General features: G+C 35.7%; 1 protein-coding gene across 1 annotated transcript in view; it reads right to left on the bottom strand.

The window, feature by feature from the left end:
• LOC131049199 (diacylglycerol kinase 7) overlaps positions 1-23,514 on the bottom strand; it is a 96,642-nt gene that overhangs the window by 22,469 nt on the left and 50,659 nt on the right. The window contains exon 8 of the mRNA XM_057983241.2: positions 19,782-19,852. Coding sequence (XP_057839224.2) covers positions 19,782-19,852 — 71 coding nt within the window. The remainder of the gene's footprint in view (positions 1-19,781; positions 19,853-23,514) is intronic.

Genomic DNA, 23,514 nt, shown 5'->3' with positions numbered 1-23,514 from the left:
GGGGTGGAAACATGTCTTCTCCTTTGTTCAAAAACACTTCTCCAATTCACAAATCCAAAATTGACATCAACTAACCAATAGCTGCTATATATAGATGTTTACAAAAGATTCTAAAGATGAGGATGAGTCAACTCAAATAGAAAATTCATTGTTTTCTATTAATGACCCTCAAATACTTCTAACATGATATGTGCCTCTAGAGTTCAATAATCTTCAAGAAGCTCTTGTTCCTTAACGGATTCTCTTCACGTGCCTTCCTCCTTTTATCTACATGATCTTTCTCAAATTATTTACTTCAAAGACACGTGGCCATTGAATGTATTTTTTTTTCAACATCAACAGGTCCATATTGAAAATATCTAGTCATAGAATTGTCACTAGGCTCATTTTGAAGATGCTGAAGTATACTTGAAACCCTTAGATGTAATGGCCCAAAAAAGGCCATGAACTACAACATGCAAAGCATTTCAAGATAACTCCTAAGACATGATCTCCTACCACACAAAATGAACAAAATTTATTCAATTTTTCCTCAAGAAGTGCCTCTAAGGTAAACCTTTCAAGCTAGGTTAGCAGTTCTAGTAGCAAAACAAGCATGGGATATACATTATTTCTTTGCCATCATTCTATTATTATGGTCTATATTTCTTCAATTTAGAGTCCAGGTCATCATAGATTTATCAATCTATATGAGAAAACCTAATCATACTCATAATGGCTTTGGCTTTGAAGAAACTTGGCATAGCCTAGACGAACCCAATTGTCATCCAAGATCAATGATTTGACCTTTTGGACCTATTGGTGTACGTTTTATCATATACCGAACATTAGAATAAAATACCCAAGGATACTCTATCCTCTCTTGAAAAACTACCACTTATGCTAAGGTTGCAAGAAGACTATATGGTGATTCCAAGGTTTCTTCGGTCAGGTCTTGACGTGTGGATAAGCTCAATGGGCGTTGTGATATGCTAGTAATACACAAAGGGACTTACGCTTGGTTCGTTCAATTCACAATGGAGATTTATTGTTTTTGGGTTTTGGATTGTGGACTTCAAGAAAATTAAAAAGGAGATAAGGTTTAAAAATTCTAATCTATTCCTAAGAATTCAGGAGACAGTAAAGACTGGGTGAAGCTAATAACAACACTTTGTTTCGCCACACTTAGGACAACTATGCAAAGCATGTGCAATCTTGTAAGGTTGTGCTCAAGATTTTCACACTTGTGAATAATACCAACAATTGAACAATATTACTCAAAGTAGTAGTTAAGCATCCACATCAAAAGCTCAAGCTAACTTTACACATTGCATGAAAATCATCCATCCAACAAAAATATGAGCAAAAACTTTCACCAATCTAAACTATCAAATCCTTCATTCATCTAACATACATGAAATAAATCTAAACTATGACGAGGGATAAGAACCATGCCAACTCCAAAATAAAAGAGGTAATCACCATAAATTCGAACAGTGCATTACTTATTACTTTGGCAATTGTATGCAACGATTGCTTATCTCAGCATGTTTTGCAACATGCTCCTATGATTTACAAATGAGGGGTGAGCTCAATTTATAGGCTCCCCAATTACAATTCAATGGCCAGGATTGATTTATAATCAACTGCTGAGATTAAAACAACCTAACCCTAATCAGGGTTTCCCAAAATAGATCAAATATCCGTCGGATGAGAGACAAGTGGCACAAGATGCACCCCCTTCTTTTGCTGAGAAGTAGTGTGTTCAATGAACCTGGACATGTTGCCTTGAATTCCCCAATTTGTGTCAAAAAATTTGCTTAAGTATGGAAATTTGTCTGGAATACTCCTCTTGACGCCAATTTATGTTGCACGTGGGAGCTTGTCTTTGACTCTTCAGAAATGAAATCCTTCAAGAAATTTGGAATTTATTTCCATACTTTCGCCGAGTCTGAAGACTTTTCTTTCTTGATGCTTGGAGACTCTTTCAGGTGCCTTAGATTTGGAGAAGAATTGATTCATCTCCTCTTTATTTTCTTCTTTGTTCTTCTTCTTTCTTCTTGTTTCCTCTCCAACATTTAGTCAAAATTTGACTCTTTTGGTTGTGGAGAATTCCACACTTAGCCATTTTTCACGTATCAAACTTGTATCAACCCATTTGTTTGACTAACCCTTGATTTCATGTGCTTGTCAAATTCATTTTCATGCTTGATTGTTGGTCTGAATTCATGTGAATTTGTCAAAATTTGTCTTTCCTCATAGTGTGCCAACTTGGTTGTCTTCTTGTTTAATGGATCAAATTTGAGGTCCCCGATTCGACATCTTCACATATTTTATTTATGCCTTGGACAAATTCGTGTCTGAGTTTGATCAACTTGCTTGGACAATTTTCAATCATGTCTTATGTCTTGACTGTGAATGTGCCAATTTATGTTTTCTCCCTCTTAAGTTGTCTTAAACCAGGAACTTGAATGTGTCTGACATATTAAGGTTTGTGTCTTGGAACAAATTTGTCTCAGTCTTTATGTCTTGGCATGCTTCATGTCAATTGGCCTGTCCTCGGACTTGAAATATTCTTGAACAATCATCCTTCATGTTTGATGGATCGGAAGAGTTCGAACAATCACATGTCCTCTTGTCTTTGGCAAATTTTGGAAATATAATTAGACAATTTGTCTTGCTCTTTGTCATGTCATCTTGGTAGGCTTCAGAAGTATGATCAGACAAATTGTCTTCCAATTTGTCAGGCCATCTTGTTCTTGGAAAGAAAAAATTCATGCTTTGGATTGTTTGGCATGCTCGAAGGCTTTCCTCTTGGCAGGGCGAAGTTCACATATCCTTGGACAATTTTTTTATTTTCGCTTGATTTAATTGGACAAATTTTGTGCTTAGCTTCTTTGGACATGTCTTATTCCTCAGCAAATTTTCTTCCTTGTATATGAAAGGGCGGACTTTCCACATCTTTGGACAGATTTTGGTTCATGCTTCATTTCAAACTTGGAAGGTTATCACATGTATATCAGATATAAACAATCTTCCTCTTCCAAGGAGGGTTTGGAGATGATTAAAACTTCCTTGCTGACCATGATAGCAGCAGTTGGACAATGTGAATTTAGATTACTTTCTTTTTGACAGGGCAGAATTTATTCTTCCTTGGGCAAGTCCACTTTCAATTTGCTGTCTTGGACTAACTTGGATGAATTGTTTTTGGCAAATTTGAAATATTTATGAGAAATCTATGTACAAATTTGAATTCTTTTCCCAAGGTAGATTCAAGGATGATCAATGGTGAACTCAGAATTTTATCAACAAACCTTGGTGATGGCAAACTTGAATCTTTTGAAAGTCTTTTCAAACCCTTGGACCTGCTTTATTCTTCCTTTTGGAAATGATCAAAGTAGAATTTTCACCTTTAAACGGTTATCAATGGCGAATTTAAGGAGAATATCGAACTTATTTTCTCCAAACCCTTGATTTTGCTTTATTTCTCATCCAAATTCTTCTGTAAATTTGAAAATCTAGTTGGATTTTGGAGTTGCTTCCTCTAAAGAATTCGAATTTTTTTTCTTCAAACCCTTGAATTTATTTTACTTCTACAAAGGTAATCTGATAATATGATCAGATTTTGGCATGAATCTAATAATCTTTATGCCTGAGAGCTGTTCACTTTGATCTCCAAACCTGTAGACATGGCAGATTTTGAAGTTGGATAATCTGATCATGGATTGAAGCTACTAACTTCTCTCAACTTTGGCGAATTTTGACAGAGTTTTGATGCTTCCTTCTTTGCTATACAAACTTCTTGGCAAACAAAGTATTAATGAATAGGCATCATGTCTTTATAGCTTCTTAGCAATTTTCAAAAGCTTTGTGTTTTATTCTATCTTTGGAAAATTGAAACCCTTTGCCTTCTTCTAGAAGGAAGCTTGGAAGATTCTCAAAAATTAGAAAGTTTTATTGTTTTATCCTCCCTCTAAGAAGTTAGAATTTTATCCTTAGAAGCTTCCATCATGTTTTAGAAAGTTTTATTTGTTTTAAATCGTCTTTTAGAAATTCAAATTTGAGGAAGGCATGCCAAATTTTTCATTTTATTTTTATTAATTTATTTATTTTTAATTTTTTTTTACTTTAATTGTTTAAATGCCAAGACATCATACTTGTCATAATTTATTCTCTTGGAATGCCATGTCATCTTTTATTTCCAAGTCATCTTTTATTGCCAACTAGGAAATTTTTATCATTTTTATTCTATGCCATCTTCAATTTTACCTAAGTGGGCCCTACATTCTTTCTCAAGCTTTGGCGAATTTTGCATATCTTCCTTATGCCATGCTTTTAAAGTGGACTTGGAAAGAATTTATTGCCTGTGCAAAAGAATTTCTAGCTTGGACATGAAGTGCACTTTGAAAATTGCCAGACATTTTTGGTGCATGAATAATCTTAACCTTAGGCAAGAGTTAAGTAACCCTTGCCATGAGTTAGTTAACCCTCGATAGGAGTTTAACACTTGTCGAACAATTTTTCTTGGACAATTTTTAAATTGATCCTGCTCAAACTTCTTCCACATTTTAACTGATCGTCTGCCATTCTACCCTTGAACCTTGTTGAACTTGTCTGCTATTTTATTTCTTCAACTTGGACAAAATTTTCGATGTGCCATTCCACTTGCCTTCTTTTGAGTTGGTCAACAATGTTCATGCCATGTTCATACCTTGCTGGTTCATTTGGACAAAAACCCTAATCTAGATTTTCATTTTGCTTTTTGCACTTGGAGACCTCATTTTTTAAATCTGAGAACATGGGTAGGAATAATTCGGTGTGGGGATCAAAACCCTAATCTCAGAAAAAAGAAAAATTTTCAAACCCTTGCTTTTTACACTTAGAAGCCAAATTTTTCAAATTTGAAGACATGGGCAAGATCAGAATGACCTAAAGAACAAAACCCTAATTTAAGAAAAAAGCAAAATTTTCGAAGCCCTGCTTTTTATATCTAGAGGTGAGATTTTCAAATTTCGACAAAATGGGTAGTAATAAAATAGCTCAAAGAACAAAAACCAGATGCCAAATTCAAAAAGCAAAAAAAACAGAAAAAGCAAAAATTTCTAAAAAATAGCAGGTTGTCAAAACTGACTCAAAGCAATTGCAATTTTCGTCCCTCAAACCTCCCAAACACTTTGGCAGCGTTCAAATTCAATTTTGAGCATAAATTCTCAATCTGGCTCGGAATGACCCCAAAACTCTAACTCCTCATTTGCAAAAAAAAATGGTGATTAGCAGTTGTGACGCCAAAGCAAAACCCTAAAAAAACAAAAAAAGGGGGTCCCCATTTGCAATGGGGCGATGTGTGAAAGAGGTCACAACAGGACCCTCTCTAAATTTGATTGCCTCCATACACTCCATTGGTAGCTAATAAATGTGGCGCTTAATAGATCTTGTACCTTCCAAGTCCACTCAAAATGATTGTGTCCCATGCGAATTGAGTCTTAGCAACCTAATACTGTTTAAAAAATAAGTTTATAAAAAATTAATATTTAATTAAGTAAATATTTTAAATTAAATTTAAAAAATTATTGAAATTTCATAAATTTACCTCTAACAACTCCAAATTGGAGATATTCCTAAAAGTACCTTGTGACATATTATGGTTTGTCATGAACATCTGAATCTCCTCACCATTGGCGTATATTGTTCTCACCCACACTAATTGAATGTCAATGTCTTCCATTACCAAGTTAAGAGACTGTATGGTTCATGGTGTCCGAAAATGTGCTCATTTCTTTCCTCAATAAAGTCCAACAATTTAATACTATCCATTATGACTTGGATAACATGCTCAACACCCACCATCTCTATGGACTCAATAAGGAATTTGAAAATCAAGTTTGCGTCCTGCACTTGCCCCTCATAATCAACTAAGAGAGCATTTTGTTCAATCTTCTTCGAGCCAAGTTGATTTTTCCCTTCTTTCACCCAAACAAAGAAGGAAATGTAAATAAAATCTTGAAACTTCTTCTAAATGTATGTATCATCAACTTGAAGGCCACACCACTAATAAATGTCAAGCTTTCCATATGAAAATTCAACAATTCATTGATTCTAGTATCATTCAAGACCTATTCTAGTATTCATCACCGTTCTAAATAACATTCATGACCTATTATGTTGCTCCTCACCATGTGACATTAGTAGCTAATCTTTTGGGGGCTTTGTCATTCATGGTGGCTTGGGGGACAAGGATAGTGTTTCAATCTTCTCTCTTTTCAATGATTCACTTTTCCTTTAGTGAGTAGCATCTTTTATCCTTGCTTGGAGGTGTGTTTCCTTGTTTTAGGACCTCTTCCTTGCTTAAAAGTGGTTATATAAATGATCTCTCTTGGGTGTTGAAAGTGCATCCTTGTTCTCATTCTTCTCTCTTTTGCCAAAGGAGTTATTTTTGTTAAAGATCACCTCTTGGAGGTTGATGTCTTTGAACAAAGATCTCTTCCTCCTTTCAAAATGCATCCACCAAAAGGATCCCTTTACATTTATTGCAAGATATCTCTTTTCAACTATCTGTTCCTTACTTAAATGAGTTAGGCCTCTTTAGCTTGGAGTGTATGTACATTGTTGCTTAAAGAATATCTCCTTGGTGTTAAAGGTGTTTATCCTTGATCTTTCCCTTACAACAACAACATACGGCTATGTTGACATCTTAAGGGGAGGGTATAAATGTGGCCTCCTTGTTGCTTATTTTCAATTCAATGTTGCAAGATTTTCTCATGAACATCGTGCTTTGTTTAGTTATCCTTATTCCATATTGCAAGATTTCCTCACAAACAACGGGCTTTGTTTGGTTATCCTTTTTCAATTTGCAGATTTTTGCTCCATTTTTGCAGATTTCCTTATGAACAATGCTTTGTTCAGCTATCCTAGTTGTCGTGTCCCAGTAACACCTTCCTTTCCAATTGTTTCCCTTGTGATAAGAAAGCATCGCTTGGCAGAATCCTTTCAATTTGCACCGATCAATTGCCTTGTACTAAGAAAACTTTGCTTGGCAATTTCCCTTCTTGCAGAATGAGTTGACTAGCATAACACAGCTTGCTAGACCTCTTGACACTCCTTTTTCAATTTGCAATTGCCTTGCAATAATAAAACATTGCTTGGCACCCCTTTTTCAAGATGAGTGAACTAGCATAACACAACTTACTAGACTATTTTGACTCTTCCTTTTCCCTCTTCACACGGATCACACAACATAACACAAGTTGTCCCATAGAATTTCTGCTCTCATGGATCACCTAGCCTAACACAACTTGCTATCCTGTGAAATCCATGTTTCCTTTCTCCTTCCCCATGAACCTGTTGGTGCATGTTTTATGACACACTGAACACAAAATAAAGATGCCTAGAAGACACTATTCTCTTTTGAATAAAATCACCGTGTATGTTGAGTTTGCAAAAAAGATCATATGGTGATTCCAATGTTTATAATGCAAACTAGCAACTTTAATGTTGAATATAGTTCGTTTGGTTATGTAAGTTGGTAACCCAAGGGGGACTTGTGGATTTTAATCACTGTGAAAACTTTCTACTTTGTTTTTGGGATTTTCTCAATTTGGACTTTAAAAAAGGGGTAAAAGGGAAAGGGTTTTAGGAATTCTATACTACTAAGAATTTAAGAGATGGCGATGATTGGGTAAAACTAACAACCATGCTTTGCTTTGCCACATCGGGACAACTCCACAAAGTAGGTGCAATCTTCAAGGGTTGTGCTTAAGGTTTTCATACTATGAATAATACCATCAAAATGAATAATATTTATCCAAAGAAGAAGTTAAACATCCACAAAATAAGCTTAGGCTAACTTTACTAAATGAACAAAAATCATTTGTTCGTCAAAAGTATGAGCAATAATTTCACCAATCAATACTATCAAATTTTGCATTCATTTAACAACTTTGTAAAGCAAATTCTACTCTAGGTTGAAGAAAATGTGAAACCATGCAAACCATGTGATAACAATAGGGATTCAAAGCAATGTAAATGAACTTTTATTATCAAAGTGGTTCTTAGCAACAATTTCAAAAATCTCTCCTATACAAATGAGAGAAGAGGGGCTTATATAGAGTTTATGTAAACAAATGAAAGGCCCAAATCAAACAGCGATCAATGACTAAGATTAAAGCATAAATACCCTAATTAGGGTTTCCAATAGTTATTTGATAAGAAAAAATAAAGTAAAGACAAGTGGCACGGGGAGCCCTTATCCTCTTTCTTCAACAACATGTTCAATGAACCTGGACACAAGAGGATTGACCTCTTACATTGTGACGTGGCAGCATGTTTATCTTGAATTCCATTACATCCAAGTCATCAACATATGTGGCAAAAGCATTCTCCCATTCCAGTTCTTGTTTCTGAAAGGCATCCTTGATGGAAAAGAAATTTGATACCTTAGTCAAATTTTGTTTAAGGATTGGTCAGGTGACGGTGAAGAAATTCTCCTGACCTTTGATCCTCAGATTTTCCACGTGCATTTCATTTTCCTAAATTGTTTCATTCCCAAGTATATCAGTGGCCACAAGGAAAATCATCTCTTTGATCAACTCCTCAATTTTGTCACCATCAACTTTTACCTTTTCCAGAACTTCACTTCTTGCAATTAATGCCCAATACCATGTGTTCAAATCATATACAACTCTAGCTGCAATCACTTGTACATCTATTAATTCCCACATGGGAATTCCTTTCAACACTTCTAAGCATGGGATTATTCTATCTTGAATATCATGAAGATCTTCCCATACTTCTAACATGTCCTGAATTCTAGAGAGAAATAAAGAAGTTTGTCCATATGCCAACATCAATTTTTCCACAAATGTAACAACTTCTTTACTGCTGCTTGCCATCCATTCTTTAGTATCTTCAGTTGTCACTTTCCCTTCTTCGAAGTCCCCAATTGTTTCTTGTTGAAGAGTCAAGAGCGGGGGAGTTGATGCATCTCCTTGATTAATGGGTTTGGTCAAGTGTTGGATATACTTCTTCAACTGCTCAACTTCCTTTTTGTACTCCCTTTTCTTTCCTATTTCCTTCTCTAACTTTGCCTAGATGGAAGTGATTGAATTATCCAAGTCCTCAACTTCCTGCCCCTTGGTGGTTGGACCTAAGTTGATAGATGTTATTTCATACTCCTCATGAGTAATATCTTCTTTTGCCTTATCAACTTTTGGCACAACTATTTGAACTGAACAATAGCCCGCTTCATCCCTTTGAATTGAAGAAAACTTCTTGGCTGTCTTCTTTACTGCAACATTTTCCAACCTAGCCAGGAAATCAATTGTATCATCTTCTTGTTGAACTTCCACAAGTGCCTTTACTTTCATCCTTTGCTTTAACTAATCAAGAATTGTTGGTTGCTCAATACCTTCCTCTTCTTGATTACTTTCTTCACCTAGATTATCCTCAACTCCCCGAAGAGCGGAAATCATTCCATCTTGGAATTCCTCATCTAAGATATCCTTCTCCTCATTTTCTGATTCAATTGTTTTTGTATTTGAGGGAGATAGTGGTTCTTTATCTTCTTGTGGAATTGATTCCTCATTCCTTTCTTCATGAATTGGGGAAGGGATTTTCATCTCGCCTAGTGGTTCATTGTCAGGAATTGACGTATTGTTCACATTTATGAATGCAACACTAATGGAGGAATGAGATGGTCCTGATTTTTATTTCTTTTCAGCAGCTTGCTTATTTACAATTTTCTTCCCTTTTGACTTCATAGAACCTTCAGCTACTTCCTTTCTTTTCCTTGAATTTGTACTTTCTAGTGGCTCCACACTTTGAGAAGCTTCTTCATGATTAGAAGAATATGACTCAATGATGCCCATCAAGTTGTAAGTAAGAAACATATTTCTTCGTTTTAGCACTTGAACATGTTGATCAACCCACCATTGTGAATATTTGGCAACTGGCCAGATCAGAGTGGCTAAATCAGCAAGTTTTGGATTAGACCATCTTATCGAAGAAAGAGGTCTATTCTCATCATTATGTGGTTGTGTGTATTCTCCATCATCCTCCAGTTAGTTAGGCACACGAAAAAGCTTAGTTGTTCTGATCAAATTTACAAGTAATCTTGACCATAGCCTTTTCCTAATATCAAATTCATTTGCAACATTCACCCAAAAGTCTTCAAGATCTATCCTATGCTTGTACTCTTCTCCATTTACTAATCCAATATGATTATGGGGATTGAGGTTTTCTCTAGATCGGTAGGTGATAAATGGATACCATTACATTTCCAACCTTGCACATTCAGTTGCTTGTGTTGTTGAACAGGATTCAATCATTTTTCCAATAAAAAATGGAAAAGAAATAGCAGTCTTGTGCTTTGCTCTCTAGAAGCTTTCATATGTTTCCAATTGCCTCAAAACTTCAAGCAATATCATTTTGTTGGTGGGATAAATTGGAAGTCTGCGAGGACATCTGGTAAATCCCTAAACCCTCACATATGTGAATCTTGGATACTGAATGAACCAGGATCCAAATCTGCCTACCAAGTACTTGGCTTCCTAAGTTAGTCTTTGGTGAGTTCTTCCTTGCAGTATTCTAGTGATATACATAAAAAATGCATCATTCACCCTTTTGAAATGAGACTTCTCATGAAGCTGCAGTTGTGGGTAACAATCATATGCCTTGAATTCATTTTCACCATTATCCACTACAACCTTGCAAATCAATCCAATGTACTTATAGTTTCTGGCCAAGAGGTAAATAATGTAAGAACTCATATAGAAATATTTTGTTTTCTCCAAGTTTCTCAGTTGTTCATCCAAGTTATTGTTGATTATCTTAGCCCAATTGAACATCTTCACTCCTGAGGTAATTTCATCAATAAAATAATACATCTAGGCCTCAAATGGAGCACCCTGAGGGCTGCCCATTACTCTATTAAGGAGCAAGACAATATCTCCATTATCTTCTTTGAAATCAATGTGAAGAAGGTCCTTTGGCATCCTCTTCTAAGTAGGCCTAGTCCTCTCCAACCATAGTTTGTTGATATTTGTCGCACAAGGTTCAAGTTGTTCTTCATAGATACTAGTGGTTTCCTCCTTGGTTTTGAATGAGGTTCTGTTGTAGTTTGGAATCCCGAATGCCTCCTAGATAGCCAGTTCTCCAAGATACGCTAATACTCTCCCATCGGGTGCAATAATTTGCCTATCTTGGACATTGTAGTGCATGGCACATTCTACAATTAGCTCACTGCACTCTACTGCTGGTGGAAATTTGGCTGCCTGGACTATACCATTCATCATCATTCTTTGAGCAATTGCCCTTGGTAAAACTCCTTGATGTCTGTGCATTCTTCTTTTGAATTCCTTGAAATCAACGTGACCAAGGTTGGTGTCTCCAACCTTTCTCCACTTTGAAGTGATTTTGGACTCTGGCTGCATTCCTTTGTTGGCAAACTTCATTTGAACCTTTCTCGAATGTCCTCCTTGAGTGGTCATCTACTTCCTGCAAGAGACATGGAATTTAAATGAATATTACTTGAATCCCAAGATTTTAATCCTAATTTCGAACTTGTTTGTCCTAAAATTTCACCTTCAGCCTGTCATATATATTAAAATTCTGCGAAAAAAAAATCAGACTACGAATGGAGAAAATCTACTCAACACTTAGTAAAAATTCAAGAAAAATAAGTGTTTGAGACAGAAAAAGATGAAGGAAATCAGTCAATAACTCAGATTTTGAACTTTAAAATTATACATTTGACTAAGTTTTGATGAATTCTTGACTGAGTTTTGATGAAAAATATGCCTTTTACTTCTTTTAGAAGATGAAAACTCTTGATTAATTCTTTCTCTTGCTCAGAAATCATCTTGCTATCGTTCAAAAATCTTCCTTCCTTGTGTTTGGGAGAGAAAGAGCTCTTCAACTTTCAAACTTGAAGAAATGAAAGTGAAAATGACATGTTGAAATTGATATAAGGTTGAGAAGTTCGAACTCTTTTGGCATCTTTATGTTTTTATTTTTTTGGTGGATTCGTCAAACTTAGTCCCTTTCTCATCTTCCTAAAAAATGGCAACTTTATCCCTCTAGAAGGTTTCCAAAAGAAAGTTTCCATTCTTGCTCCTTGGCGCCACTTCACACTTGGCCAAAATTGTCTTCATCTTGTCCATGTAGGCGAATGTGTTGGCAAGGAATCTTTTAGATTCTCCATATGTTTTAAAAAAATCTTTCTAAGTGCTAGGCGAATGTGTTGAAAAAATATTCTAAGTGTTGGGCAAAATTTCTCTTTTGCATTTCAAACTTGGTCAAACTTTCATCTATGGTGAACTTCACCATGTGCTAGGAGTTTTCCTTTTGATCTTTGCGGACTTCACACATTAGCAAGTCATTTAGCTTTTCCTAGGCGGACTTGATACATTGCTAAGCCATTTTTGGCTAAGTGTTGGGCGGACTTTGTATGTTGTCAAGAAATTTCCTTCTTTGTGTTGGCGGAGTTCATGTATTATCAAGCCTAGTTTGCTTCATTCTTGGGTGGAGTTGGTGTGTTGGCATGTCATTTCCAATCTCTTTGTGCAGACTTTGAATCTTGCTTAGGGAATTTCCTTGACACTTAACCAAAATTTCAAATTTTATTTCCTCCAAGGTATCAACACTTGGCCAATATTCTGAATTTTTTTCTCCCCAAGGTATCAACACTTAGCAAATATTCTGATTTTTTTCTCCCCAAGGTATCGACACTTAGCCAATATCCTAAATTTTTTCTCCCCAAACTATCAACACTTGGCCAATATTCTGAACTTTTTCTCCCCGTGGTATCAACACTTAGCTAATATTCTGAATTTTTTCTCCCCGAGGTATCAACACTTAACCAATTTTCTTATCCTCCCCTTGGGCGGATTTGCTACTTGGACAAGGAATTTTCCTAAGTGTTGGACGGACTTCACTTTCTACCAAGTCATTTTTGCTATGTGTAGGGCAGAGTTTGCTTATTGTCACGCCGTTTTCACTATGTGTTGGTAGGAGTTTGCTTGTTGTCACATCGTTTTCGCTATGTGTTGATAGGAGTTTTCTTGTTGTCACACAGTTTTTGCTATGTGTTGGTAGGAATTTGCTTCTTGTCACACAGTTTTCATCCAACCTTGGGGGGAACTCATGAGTAATTAAGACATTTTCATCTTTTCCTTGGGGGCAACTCATGTGCAGCTAAGACATTTTCATCTTTGCCTTGGGGGGAACTCATTTGTAGTTAAGACATTTTCATTTTTGCCTTGGGGGGAACTCATGTGCAATTAGGACATTCTCGTCTTTGCCTTGGGGGGAACTCATGTGCTGTTAGGCATTGCACAAGTCATTGCTTTCTCCATGATGGCGGACTTGAGCATTGCACAAGTCATTGCTTTCTCCATGATGGCGGACTTGAGCATTGCACAAGATGTTGCCTTCTCCATTTAGAAATTTTCTTTGCCATAAACACTTAGTGGATTTTCTTGCTCATCGCCATATTTGTCTGGAACCTTTGGATCAACACCTGGCCTAGATGATTTTCCCTTGCTTTTCATACTTGGAGATACAAAATTTTCATTTTGAAGGCAAGAACCTTGTTGCCATGACCTGAGTGACCTAATCCTAGGTCAACTTTCGAAAAAGATGGAAAAAGCAAAGGAGCAAAAAAGCAAAAAAGCAAGGGAAGAAGCTACTTCTCAAATTGGTCCCAAAATGCCAAAAATCAAAAATCAAAAAGCAAAAAAAGCAAAATTCCACAAAAATAGCAAGTTGTCAAAATTGGCCCTAAGTAGTTGTGTTTTTCGTCCTTTGGCCTGCTTTAGCACTTCTGAGATGTCAAAATGTCCCTTTGATCATAATTGGTCCAACTGACTTGAGGAGTACTGGAAAACTCACTAAAAAACCCCTAATTCTAGACTTGAGAATATTGGCGACTAAAAACCCTAAAAAGTAGAAAACTGGGGGTCCCCGTTTGCAATGGGGTGATGTGTGAAAAAAAGTCACAACAGAACCATAGCATAACACTCCTTGCTAGTTGTTGGATCATGGTTCCTCGCTCGATGTATGCTCTTGCTCTTTCAATGTGACCACTTGTGCTCTTGCAATAGCATTCCGAAAATGATATTAGCCAATGAGATATTTTGATTATTGAGGTCTCTTCAACTAGTTGACTTGGAGCCTTTTAGTGTGTCTTTAGTCTTTTGGTCTTTGTTTGTCTTTTTGCCTTTTTGTTCGTTTTTGCTTTGTTTAGTGTGTCCTTGTATGTGATTGAGTCAAATAAGATCCTAAGCTTGGGGGCTAGTTCCCTCGACTTTAGTCATGTCTTATCTCCTTGTAATCTTGCTCTTAGTTACTCATCTCTCTCTCTCTCTCTCTCTCTCTCTCTCTCTCTCTCTCTCTCTCTCTTCTCCTTACAATGAGTATGCGTGTAAGCTCATACTCCCACTAGAGTGGGGCCTAAATGTAGTGTCATAAATTGTAACCCTGTTACAATTTTACACTACTTTTTGTGCCCTTGCCTTAGTTTGTTTTCTCCTAGCTCTTATCCAAGCCTATTTTTGGCCTTTGTACTACAAAATTGATTGCATATGTTTGCGTTGTGATTTGGACCTCTATTCTCAGATTGAGTGCACATGATTCCCGCTTGTTCAACCTATTTTGGGAGGGCAAGGGCGCTTGGGGCACCCTTGTCCTAGACAAGGGCACTTGAGGCACCCTTGTCCCCTTAATTAGGTCCCAAATTTGAGCATGTTGGTACCCGCTTCTCGCCATTTGGTTCCCAATCCCAATATCTCAATATGACAATTGGAGGTCGGCCTAATTTAAGAAATTCCTTGAAAACCCTATATAAGAGCATTCTTCCAATTCATTTTTATCCTACCTTTTCAACAAGCATTCCATCCACAAGCATCAAGGTGACATTTCCTCCATTCATATCCTTCAAGCGTTCTTCAAATCTAAGCATTATGGAGCAGCATATTACAACAATCTTCATGCAAGCATGTGTTTCATGATTGATTCCCTTTATGTCTTGTCATGTCATGTTATTGCATCAACACTTGTAATCACATTCAAAGAGCATTGCATCATCAACCTTCATCAACTTCAGCAAGCTTGAGGTATAACATCCAACATTTTACTTCAGCATTTCCAATTCATTTCAAATGTTAATTCCAAACCCAAGTTTTGACTTAGGCAACCCTTTATCAACAACACCATTTATCTCTTTTGTATGTGCAGGAGGTAAGATTTGGAGACAACAGATACAGATTTGGAAAGAGCAGACCGAGACATACAGGTTCAACTTTTACAGAGGCAGAAACTAGAGGTCATAGTGGCCCCAAGCACCATTGACCGACACATTTCTGATGAAACTTTCGGGAAACACTAAGAACTGCATCTTGATCCTGAAAAGACATCTATTGTTCACATCCGACACTTTGAGATCAAGGTCGCCCCAAGCACCATTAACTGGCATTTTCAGGTCCAAATTTCAGACACAGGTTCCACTCAATTTGCTATTTTCATATTTGTGCTAATGTTTGTATGTCTGATCTGAAATTGTCCATGCATTCTGATTACTTCCAATTTTCCTTCATTAACCCTAGTTCCCACATTCAATCATTCGATTTAAACTCAAAGAAAGGGAGAGTGAAATCCAATCTATGTTTTGCCCTTTCATTTACAGATTTAAGGTTGAACCTATTGATCTTATTCCCCCTTCAATCTATCTTGATTGGAAATAAGTTTGATTCCTTGTTTACATAATTAAATTAGTGAATCTTTATTTCCACATTATACACATATGTACATGCATTCATACATGCATACATACATATGTATATGCTGTCTTCCGTCTTCTAAGTATTCTACCCACCACACTGTTCAAAATATCAAAGGGTTTCCAAATAAGGTGTTTCACACCAATAGTTTCATCATGGTCGATGTTCCAATTTCTTATCATCAAATTGGTAAGGTATTCATCAAGTTCATTTTCATAAGGATTCAATAATTTTTCAAAAGCTTCAAAGAATTTGCCAAACATTAACTAAAATAGAGGGAAATACTTTGAGAAAAATCATTCAAAGTTGCCAATCAAAAACTCTATTTTTAACTTGAATTATTTTTCGCCATCGCCTGCTTTAAAGTAAAAAAATACTTTTAACAGTTTAACTTGCATTATTTTGAAATTTGCTATTTTTAGGTGGTGTTACTTATTGTTCATGCAATTTTTTTACCTGGTGTTAACTATTGTTAGATCATTTATCTTCAGATCTCATAATACAAAGGATATGACAATTTTATTTATGTGTTAATTTGTAATAATTTCAATCGTCACTATAACTAGCAACCACCTAGTTTTAGTTTTAGATCTAAAATATTTGTAATGTCCCCAATTTTAGCCTGAAATTGTTTGAGGAGAAATAAGGGGGAAAATTATTTAATTTAATATTATATAAGTGTCTCATTATATTTATTTAAAATCACACGTGAGATGACTCTATATTTTATTAAATTAATAAAGTGACTAAAGTATAAAATAAAAATAATTAAAAAGTCACTTAATAAATAATAAAGTGTACCTACCCTCTTCTAGAAGGAATCTCATGATGGGTTATGAAAAGGATAAATAGAAGAGGGTGATTGTTGATCAGGCAGATTGGAGATTTGGATTTGGAATTGATGAACTGATGCTTTGTATTAGTTGAATCTCTGAGGACGCAAACCTTCAGCAGATCGATAGAAGGGTTCGATGAAACCCTAGTTCTTCATATTGGGAGCGGGTTCATGACGGAATCTACATCAGTGCCCGCATTGTGAAGTCTTCTTTGAAGACAAATTTGCAGCTGTGAGTGGGAGACATTTCAGTCTCTCATATTGAGCCTATTGAGTTCACATTTTCATGGTGGTTGGGAATCATAGCACTTTCAAATTATCACATTTAGTGTCCTAATTGCCACGATTTTCAGTGAAGAAGAGAGGCGAACTGATTGAAGATCCTTTGCAGGTCTGAAGGGAAATTCGGGATTTCCTCTATCCCCACGACTTTGCCCTTTCCTCATCATTAAGTCACCAAACCATATATAGAAAGACTGATATTTTTTGGAAAGGTTAGGCGATTCTTTTTAGACATTTTTGAAGGTGTTGTATGGAAGGATTAAGTGTTATATCAGACTAAAATCAGAATCGTGGCAGTCAGCCCAAAACCCACGATTTCTCGCATGATTCCTCATTTGAGCATCAAAGGGTCAATTTGAAGGGGGATAATTCATTAGAGGGATAAGGCAATTCTTTGTGGATGGGTTTGGAGGAGTTACAAGCAGATTTCATCACCCATTTGAGGACTGCAATAGTTCGTATCAGACTGGTAATGCCCTCTGATTCTGCACATAACTCATCATTTAGACATCGAATCCTATCTTGAAGAATAGCACTATATTCAGGGGATTAAGGCGATCAGTTTTGAACAACAAGTGTAAGGTTGCAGCTGACATAGCACTTATTATCAGACCATCAATATCAGCAGCAGGGGCAATTCTGAGGACAAGCTAATTAGGTGGATGCGAGGCATCAAAAATCACAATTTTGCTTTGCATAAACATAGGTGCCTCATTGAATCAGGTTATTGGCATCACTCTTGTACTTTCAAATAATTTGTAATGTTCATGGCTGTCCATTGTCTTCAGACTTGCTAAATAATATATGCTAAGTGCTTGGTCTTTAGTGGAGACATTGTATGAAGCTATTATTATCTTTGAGAGAAGGAGAAACAAGGTTGAATTCAGATTTCATGTGTCATCTAGATATGTGGTTGCAAGCCAATTGTTTGACTAAATGTCTATTGGCTGTATCTGTTCATTAAACCCTATGTAAGTCATGATTAAGTATTAGAAGAGTTAGAATTGAAGTTAAAGCATTGTGTATGTTAGTATGGCATTGATGAGATCATTGGCAAACGTCATGGGTGCTGTTATACAATATTAAGTCTGATTAAAAACTAAGAACAGCAGTCTGAGACTCTGAATGACAATTGTTTGACAATATTCTTTGGGTTGGAATACTTTATTTCTACTCCTATTTGACCAAGGGATATTACAATATAGGATTTCGTAAAAGAACTTGTATGTCACAAAAGTAATCAAGAGGTCAACTTGGAATGCATTTGGTTTATTTCATTTATTTTTATAAATAGTTTTCAATGATCATTAACAAGTGTTATTTGCATTTAGATAATTTTAATGCCTTGTTGCGGAAATTGCTATTAAATATAATCATTGATTCAAATATTCAGTGTACATTAAATAAAATTTATTATGCATGTCTTGCTTCTAGATTGCTATTAAGATGGTTTTTTATGTGTCTTGAGGTAGATCAATATTGATTTCAGCAAGATTGCAAACTTTTGTATTGTAAGTTTGCTTGAAGTTGGAGAATGCAACTTTATGCCAATCTCTTAATTTAATATATCAAAGCAATATTGAAAAAATTGGCAAAAAATCAAACTCGCGAGTACTTAGGGGTCAAAACCATATCCTAGTCACTTGCCATTAAACTCTGACTCTGAGTTTATGCAAAAAAGCGCAGCAGTTTTTCCTTAAAAAACGCAAAAATGCACAATTTTTTGCCTTAGGATCGCCAAAAATGTGTCTAGTCAAAATACAAAAGCGTTAATTAGGAACCACAATTTTTTTACGGCTTTTAAAGCTTTTTTGCGATGCAAAAAGAGGGACGGACGGCACAGCTGTAGCACATGACTGCAGGTTTCACTCTATGCAAGGTACCAAGTTGTGGTTTTTCCAGAATGTAATATTAATATTGCAGGTTCTAAGAAAGGGATGGCAGAAGAAATAAACAAAATAAAAAACAATGTCATTGGCAGATAGTATAAACTAATTTTCAAGATTCAAGAAGTGGCGTACCAGCTGCGAAAGAGAAGAAATTAAACTTCGATCGAACATCTCAGTACAATGGAACTGACAATGCAAAGAGTAGATTGGTCAGGCAGGTTGACGGTTTAAAATCTATATTATGAAGTTGGAGAATATGTTTCACAAAGATAAGTTGCAGGAGGAAATAACAATTTTAAAGGCTAAATAGAGTATTCTTAAATTAGATGTGTGTGTGAAGAATATTTTAAACATTTATGTATTTTCATATGTTTGGAAATTTGCTGAGTTATTGTCGAGTTTTTCCCCAGTCCCAAGTTTAAAAAATTGTTTGGGCTTGCCCAGTCCAAGGTTTTCAACTGTATCAAGGCATTCATGTCTTTGTCTTTTAATCTATCCATTCGTTTTGTGTACTTCCACTACTCAGTTTCTAATTTTATTGAATATAGTGAGTAGTTGTACAATTAATTTTCAATCAAAAAATAATGTCAAAAATAATTCTCTTTTAACTATAGTCGAAGAGCATTTTACCTTTGTCCTAGTTGAATCCAAAAAGGCATAGCTTCAGTTTTATTCGACATAAGTAGGAGAAACCTCAAAATCACTATAAAGATTGTAAATATGCAAGTACGTCTAGATTACAGTTTTAGGTGCTTTTTTCTGTTTTGTTTAAAATGAATCTTCCCCTTCTAATTTGAAAAGCAATTCCACCACACACTTATTCCATTTTGTGTCACTAAAAGGTGCATATTGAAACACTAAAAGATACCTTTACTTTTACTTACTCATTTCTTACAAAGATATGAATGGATGTAAGGAAAATGACAAACAATCTTAAACATAATGTTATATATATAATATAAATGTACTGTAGTACAATCTAATTCACTGATCATCTATACAGAGATATGTATAAGCATACACTACCTTACTCGAGGATTGGATGAAAATGGGGTGCAAAACCACCCTTGAGCACAACTATATCCTGAATAGATCATCTGCAAATTGAATCAGCGTTAGATCAAACCAAGTAGGAACAGAATAAACTGATGTAATATACAAAGAAATAGTAAATGCATTGCATATGTGGATACTATGCTAAACAAAAGAAGTGAAAGAGCATAAAACACCTTCAATCAATAAGCAGGCCAATCTCTAGATCTTGACAAATGAAGGAAACATCACATAGACAACTTTCAAGCTTACAAAGCTAGGATTTGCTGAGCAAGAATTTGTAGGGAAATTTGATATCAAATCAGCAGAATGTTGATCATACAACTCACTATTTCTGGTAGGCTTTTTTTAACAGATCTACTTTTAGGCACAAACAAAAATAGTGGATGATGTTATATTTTTACATGCTATCTTTCTAGCAGTCAAAGAAATATTTTTAGAAGAGTTTATTCTTAGTTTTGGACCACACCAAGTTCTATTTTTAAGAGTCTAAAATAGGAGAGTTCATGTGGTTTTGGTTGTCAATTTGGAGACTAATTTTAGGTTTTATTATATTTTTAGAAGTCTGCATTTTGTCTTTTAATAGAAGTTTATTTTAAACTAGTGTTTAATTTAGTGCACACCTGTTTCAGAGGTTATAAGATAATTTGATAATGTAAGATCTGCAGTTTCTTACAGCACCCAGCATGCATGTTGATTATATTTTTGGGGTCAAAAACTCTTTATAAGTTAGTTGCCCCCCATAAAAAAAAATTAGCAGTAGACAATTCAGAATTATTTTGTGATGTTAATTTTCTGCTCAGTTATTCCAGCATGTGTTTTTTTCAATATGCCAAACATTACAAAACCTTACAATATACCAACCCAAAGTCAGGATGGTTTGAAAAAATTGTTCCAAGGATTTTTGCTTTACCACAATACAAGGATCATTCTCTCCTAAATTGTTTTTCCTATAAAAAAGAACATTTATAAGACCACATGTAGATCCCTCATCCAACCACGAAGCTTCAAAAGATGTGTCCATCATTATACAATCTATAGTAGATTTCCCCCTATTATCTTCCTTCTACACCTCCTCGAAGGTAGTATAGACTCTGCAATAGTAGTAGGCATTTATTCTTTTTTCTTCCAGACGAGTTCTTGTTGCTCAAGCAAGTAGCAGTAGCATGGCCCACTTTACCACAAGAATGGAAAACAACAAGAGAGCCTTCAAATTTAATCTGCTGCAACCAATCACCATATTTGGAAGATAAGGTAATCCAAGAAGAGAGTACTTAGTTCTTCTCCAAAAACACACAAAATCTAGCGAACAGCAAGCGCTTCTTGAATTTGGTGATAGAATCAAAGAGAACTTGTCCCTACCTCTCTTCCCAAGGCGTTCTCACACATATGTGAGATCCTCCACCACTAGATTTGATCAAACAAATCTTATCTTTTGATTTTTCCTCAATCTTCTCTCCCAAATCCAACAATCTAGTGATGCCATTTGGCATCCTCTCCTCAAACCTAATCTCTCATTCATCCTCCACCATTGATGTTCAAATTGTATTAAGCCCTTGATCAATCCACTCTTACATCTATAAATCAAAGTCCTTTCAAGCAATTTGCATCATCTCTTTGCGTCCTATCCTGATGTTGTCCATACTCTATTTGATCATCACATTTTACCTAAGATACTGGAATCGTGGCCTAGGGTTAAGGTGCAAGACAGGTTGGGGTCTGGGTCTGGTCCGCCCTTGGTTATGTCGCTGGTTCAAACTCTTTGTGCTAGTCGCCGAAAATTTTTGTGCCCTTCACTTTCTAGTTTTGATCATGCCCTTTCCTCTTCCATTTTTGATATTTCCCTTTCCATTTGCGATGACATTTTCTTTCTTGCGGGTTTGTAATGACATTTTCTTTTTCTTTGCTTAGGTATAACTTATAGGGGTTTGAGAATAGGTTTGTTTATTATTTAGAGTTTATATTCACGACTATAATAAAATAGGTCTTTTATTTATTTATTAATTTTTATTTTTTTTAATTATATATAATATATAATGTTATATTACATAATATAATATTATATATATATATATATATATATATATATGTACAAAAGTACTTGCACCCGTACCCAAGGAAAAAATATTGTCATACCTACGAATCCGTACCCATACCCAAATCGGTAACTTAGCATTTTACCCTAAAATCATGCTATTATTTTGACAAGCAACCTATATTTCATCACCCCTCAACTTCATCTAAGGGGCAAACCAAGAGGGTTGAGAAAACCATCTCTCAACCCATAGGACACACTCATCTTTAGTTCAATCTAAGGAGCATTGAAAAGCAAGGTAAAAGGTTATTTCCCTTCTTTTAACCCTTATTTCTTTCTTTGTTTTTCAGTGTGTTCATGGTGAATAAAGGGTGTGGGTCAGTTTTGTTAAATTCGTGCCCTAGATCAGTAATCAGATTTGTAACATTTAATCATGCCCTAGTTTATTAATCAGATTTGTAATTTAGTAAACTATAATCAAGTAAATTCAAGAATGAAACAAGGAACCAAGGGACAAACACAAATACCCTGGGAAAACCTCCAAGGAGGAAAAACCCAGCATTAAAGACCCACAGGTCAGATTATGTATTCACTCTTATTGCACAAATACAATACTTAGCTTGCTTTTCTGAATCTGATCTTTATATATCAGATCTGCCCTTTTTGCATGCTTCAAGACTGCACCAAAATGCCCTATATCCTCTTGAATAAATTCGCCCAATCCTTGGACAAATTCGCACAACCTTCTTTGGTGATTTTGCACCTCTTGTTTGCAGAGCTAATTCGCTGATTTCATGGATAACTGAATTGTATTTGCATTTGCAATTTAACCTTTATTTATATGAGTCCTTAGCCTTTATTAAATCCAAGTCGGCCTCCCTCTTTTGGCGCCAATTTATTTATTGTGGCGTGGAGTATTTAGGGTGGCATGGAGGTATAGGGCTGGGCTCAACTTGGGGGCACGTTACCCCTTTAGGATAGGACCCCCATTTTTACCTAGTTACAAACAACAAGTTTGTCGGACACCCATGTCACTTTTAAACACTATTTTTTTTTGCCAAGTGTTTGCTTTTTTAAACATTGATTTTTTATCCCAAGTGTCTTTTTTTTAAGTCATTTTCACAAGGGATGTCTAGTTATTTTCAAGATAGTCAAGGAACCTCTTCACGTCCTTAGCCACCTTAAGAACCGCTAAACATCCTCTAACCATTTCTTGTTGTCCCCTAAAATGGGGACATGTTTTCAATATGTTTCTTGAATTTGATTGTTGAAGGGATGGCCAAAAAATGTCCCCTGTCATCCCATTGTCCTCAAAACTATAGTTGGCAGACCCGAGAGTGCTCAATAAGTTTTTTGCACAAGTAACTTGGTGGGAAACTCATCGAGTTTCTGCCAACTACTCGTCTTTTTTGGCTAGTACATATCAGAAACTCAATGAATCTAACAGAAAAACACACCAAATGCTGAAAAGACAGTGTCAAAAACATGAAAATAATGCTAAAAAACATGTGATTTTTCCCTGTAAGTGCAACCATATCCTCACACTTCTTCATAATACACACTTGCATCCATTTGACCTATTGCAAGGATTTTTAGGTGAATTTGAAGGGCACATTTGAAAATTTCAAGGGCTGATCAGTAAAATCTATTCAAGCTTTTAAATTCATTTTA

The sequence above is a fragment of the Cryptomeria japonica genome, chromosome 5, assembly GCF_030272615.1.
Source record: "Cryptomeria japonica chromosome 5, Sugi_1.0, whole genome shotgun sequence".
Taxonomy (NCBI): Eukaryota; Viridiplantae; Streptophyta; class Pinopsida; order Cupressales; family Cupressaceae; genus Cryptomeria; species Cryptomeria japonica.
This window is presented reverse-complemented; position numbering and strand designations above follow the sequence as displayed.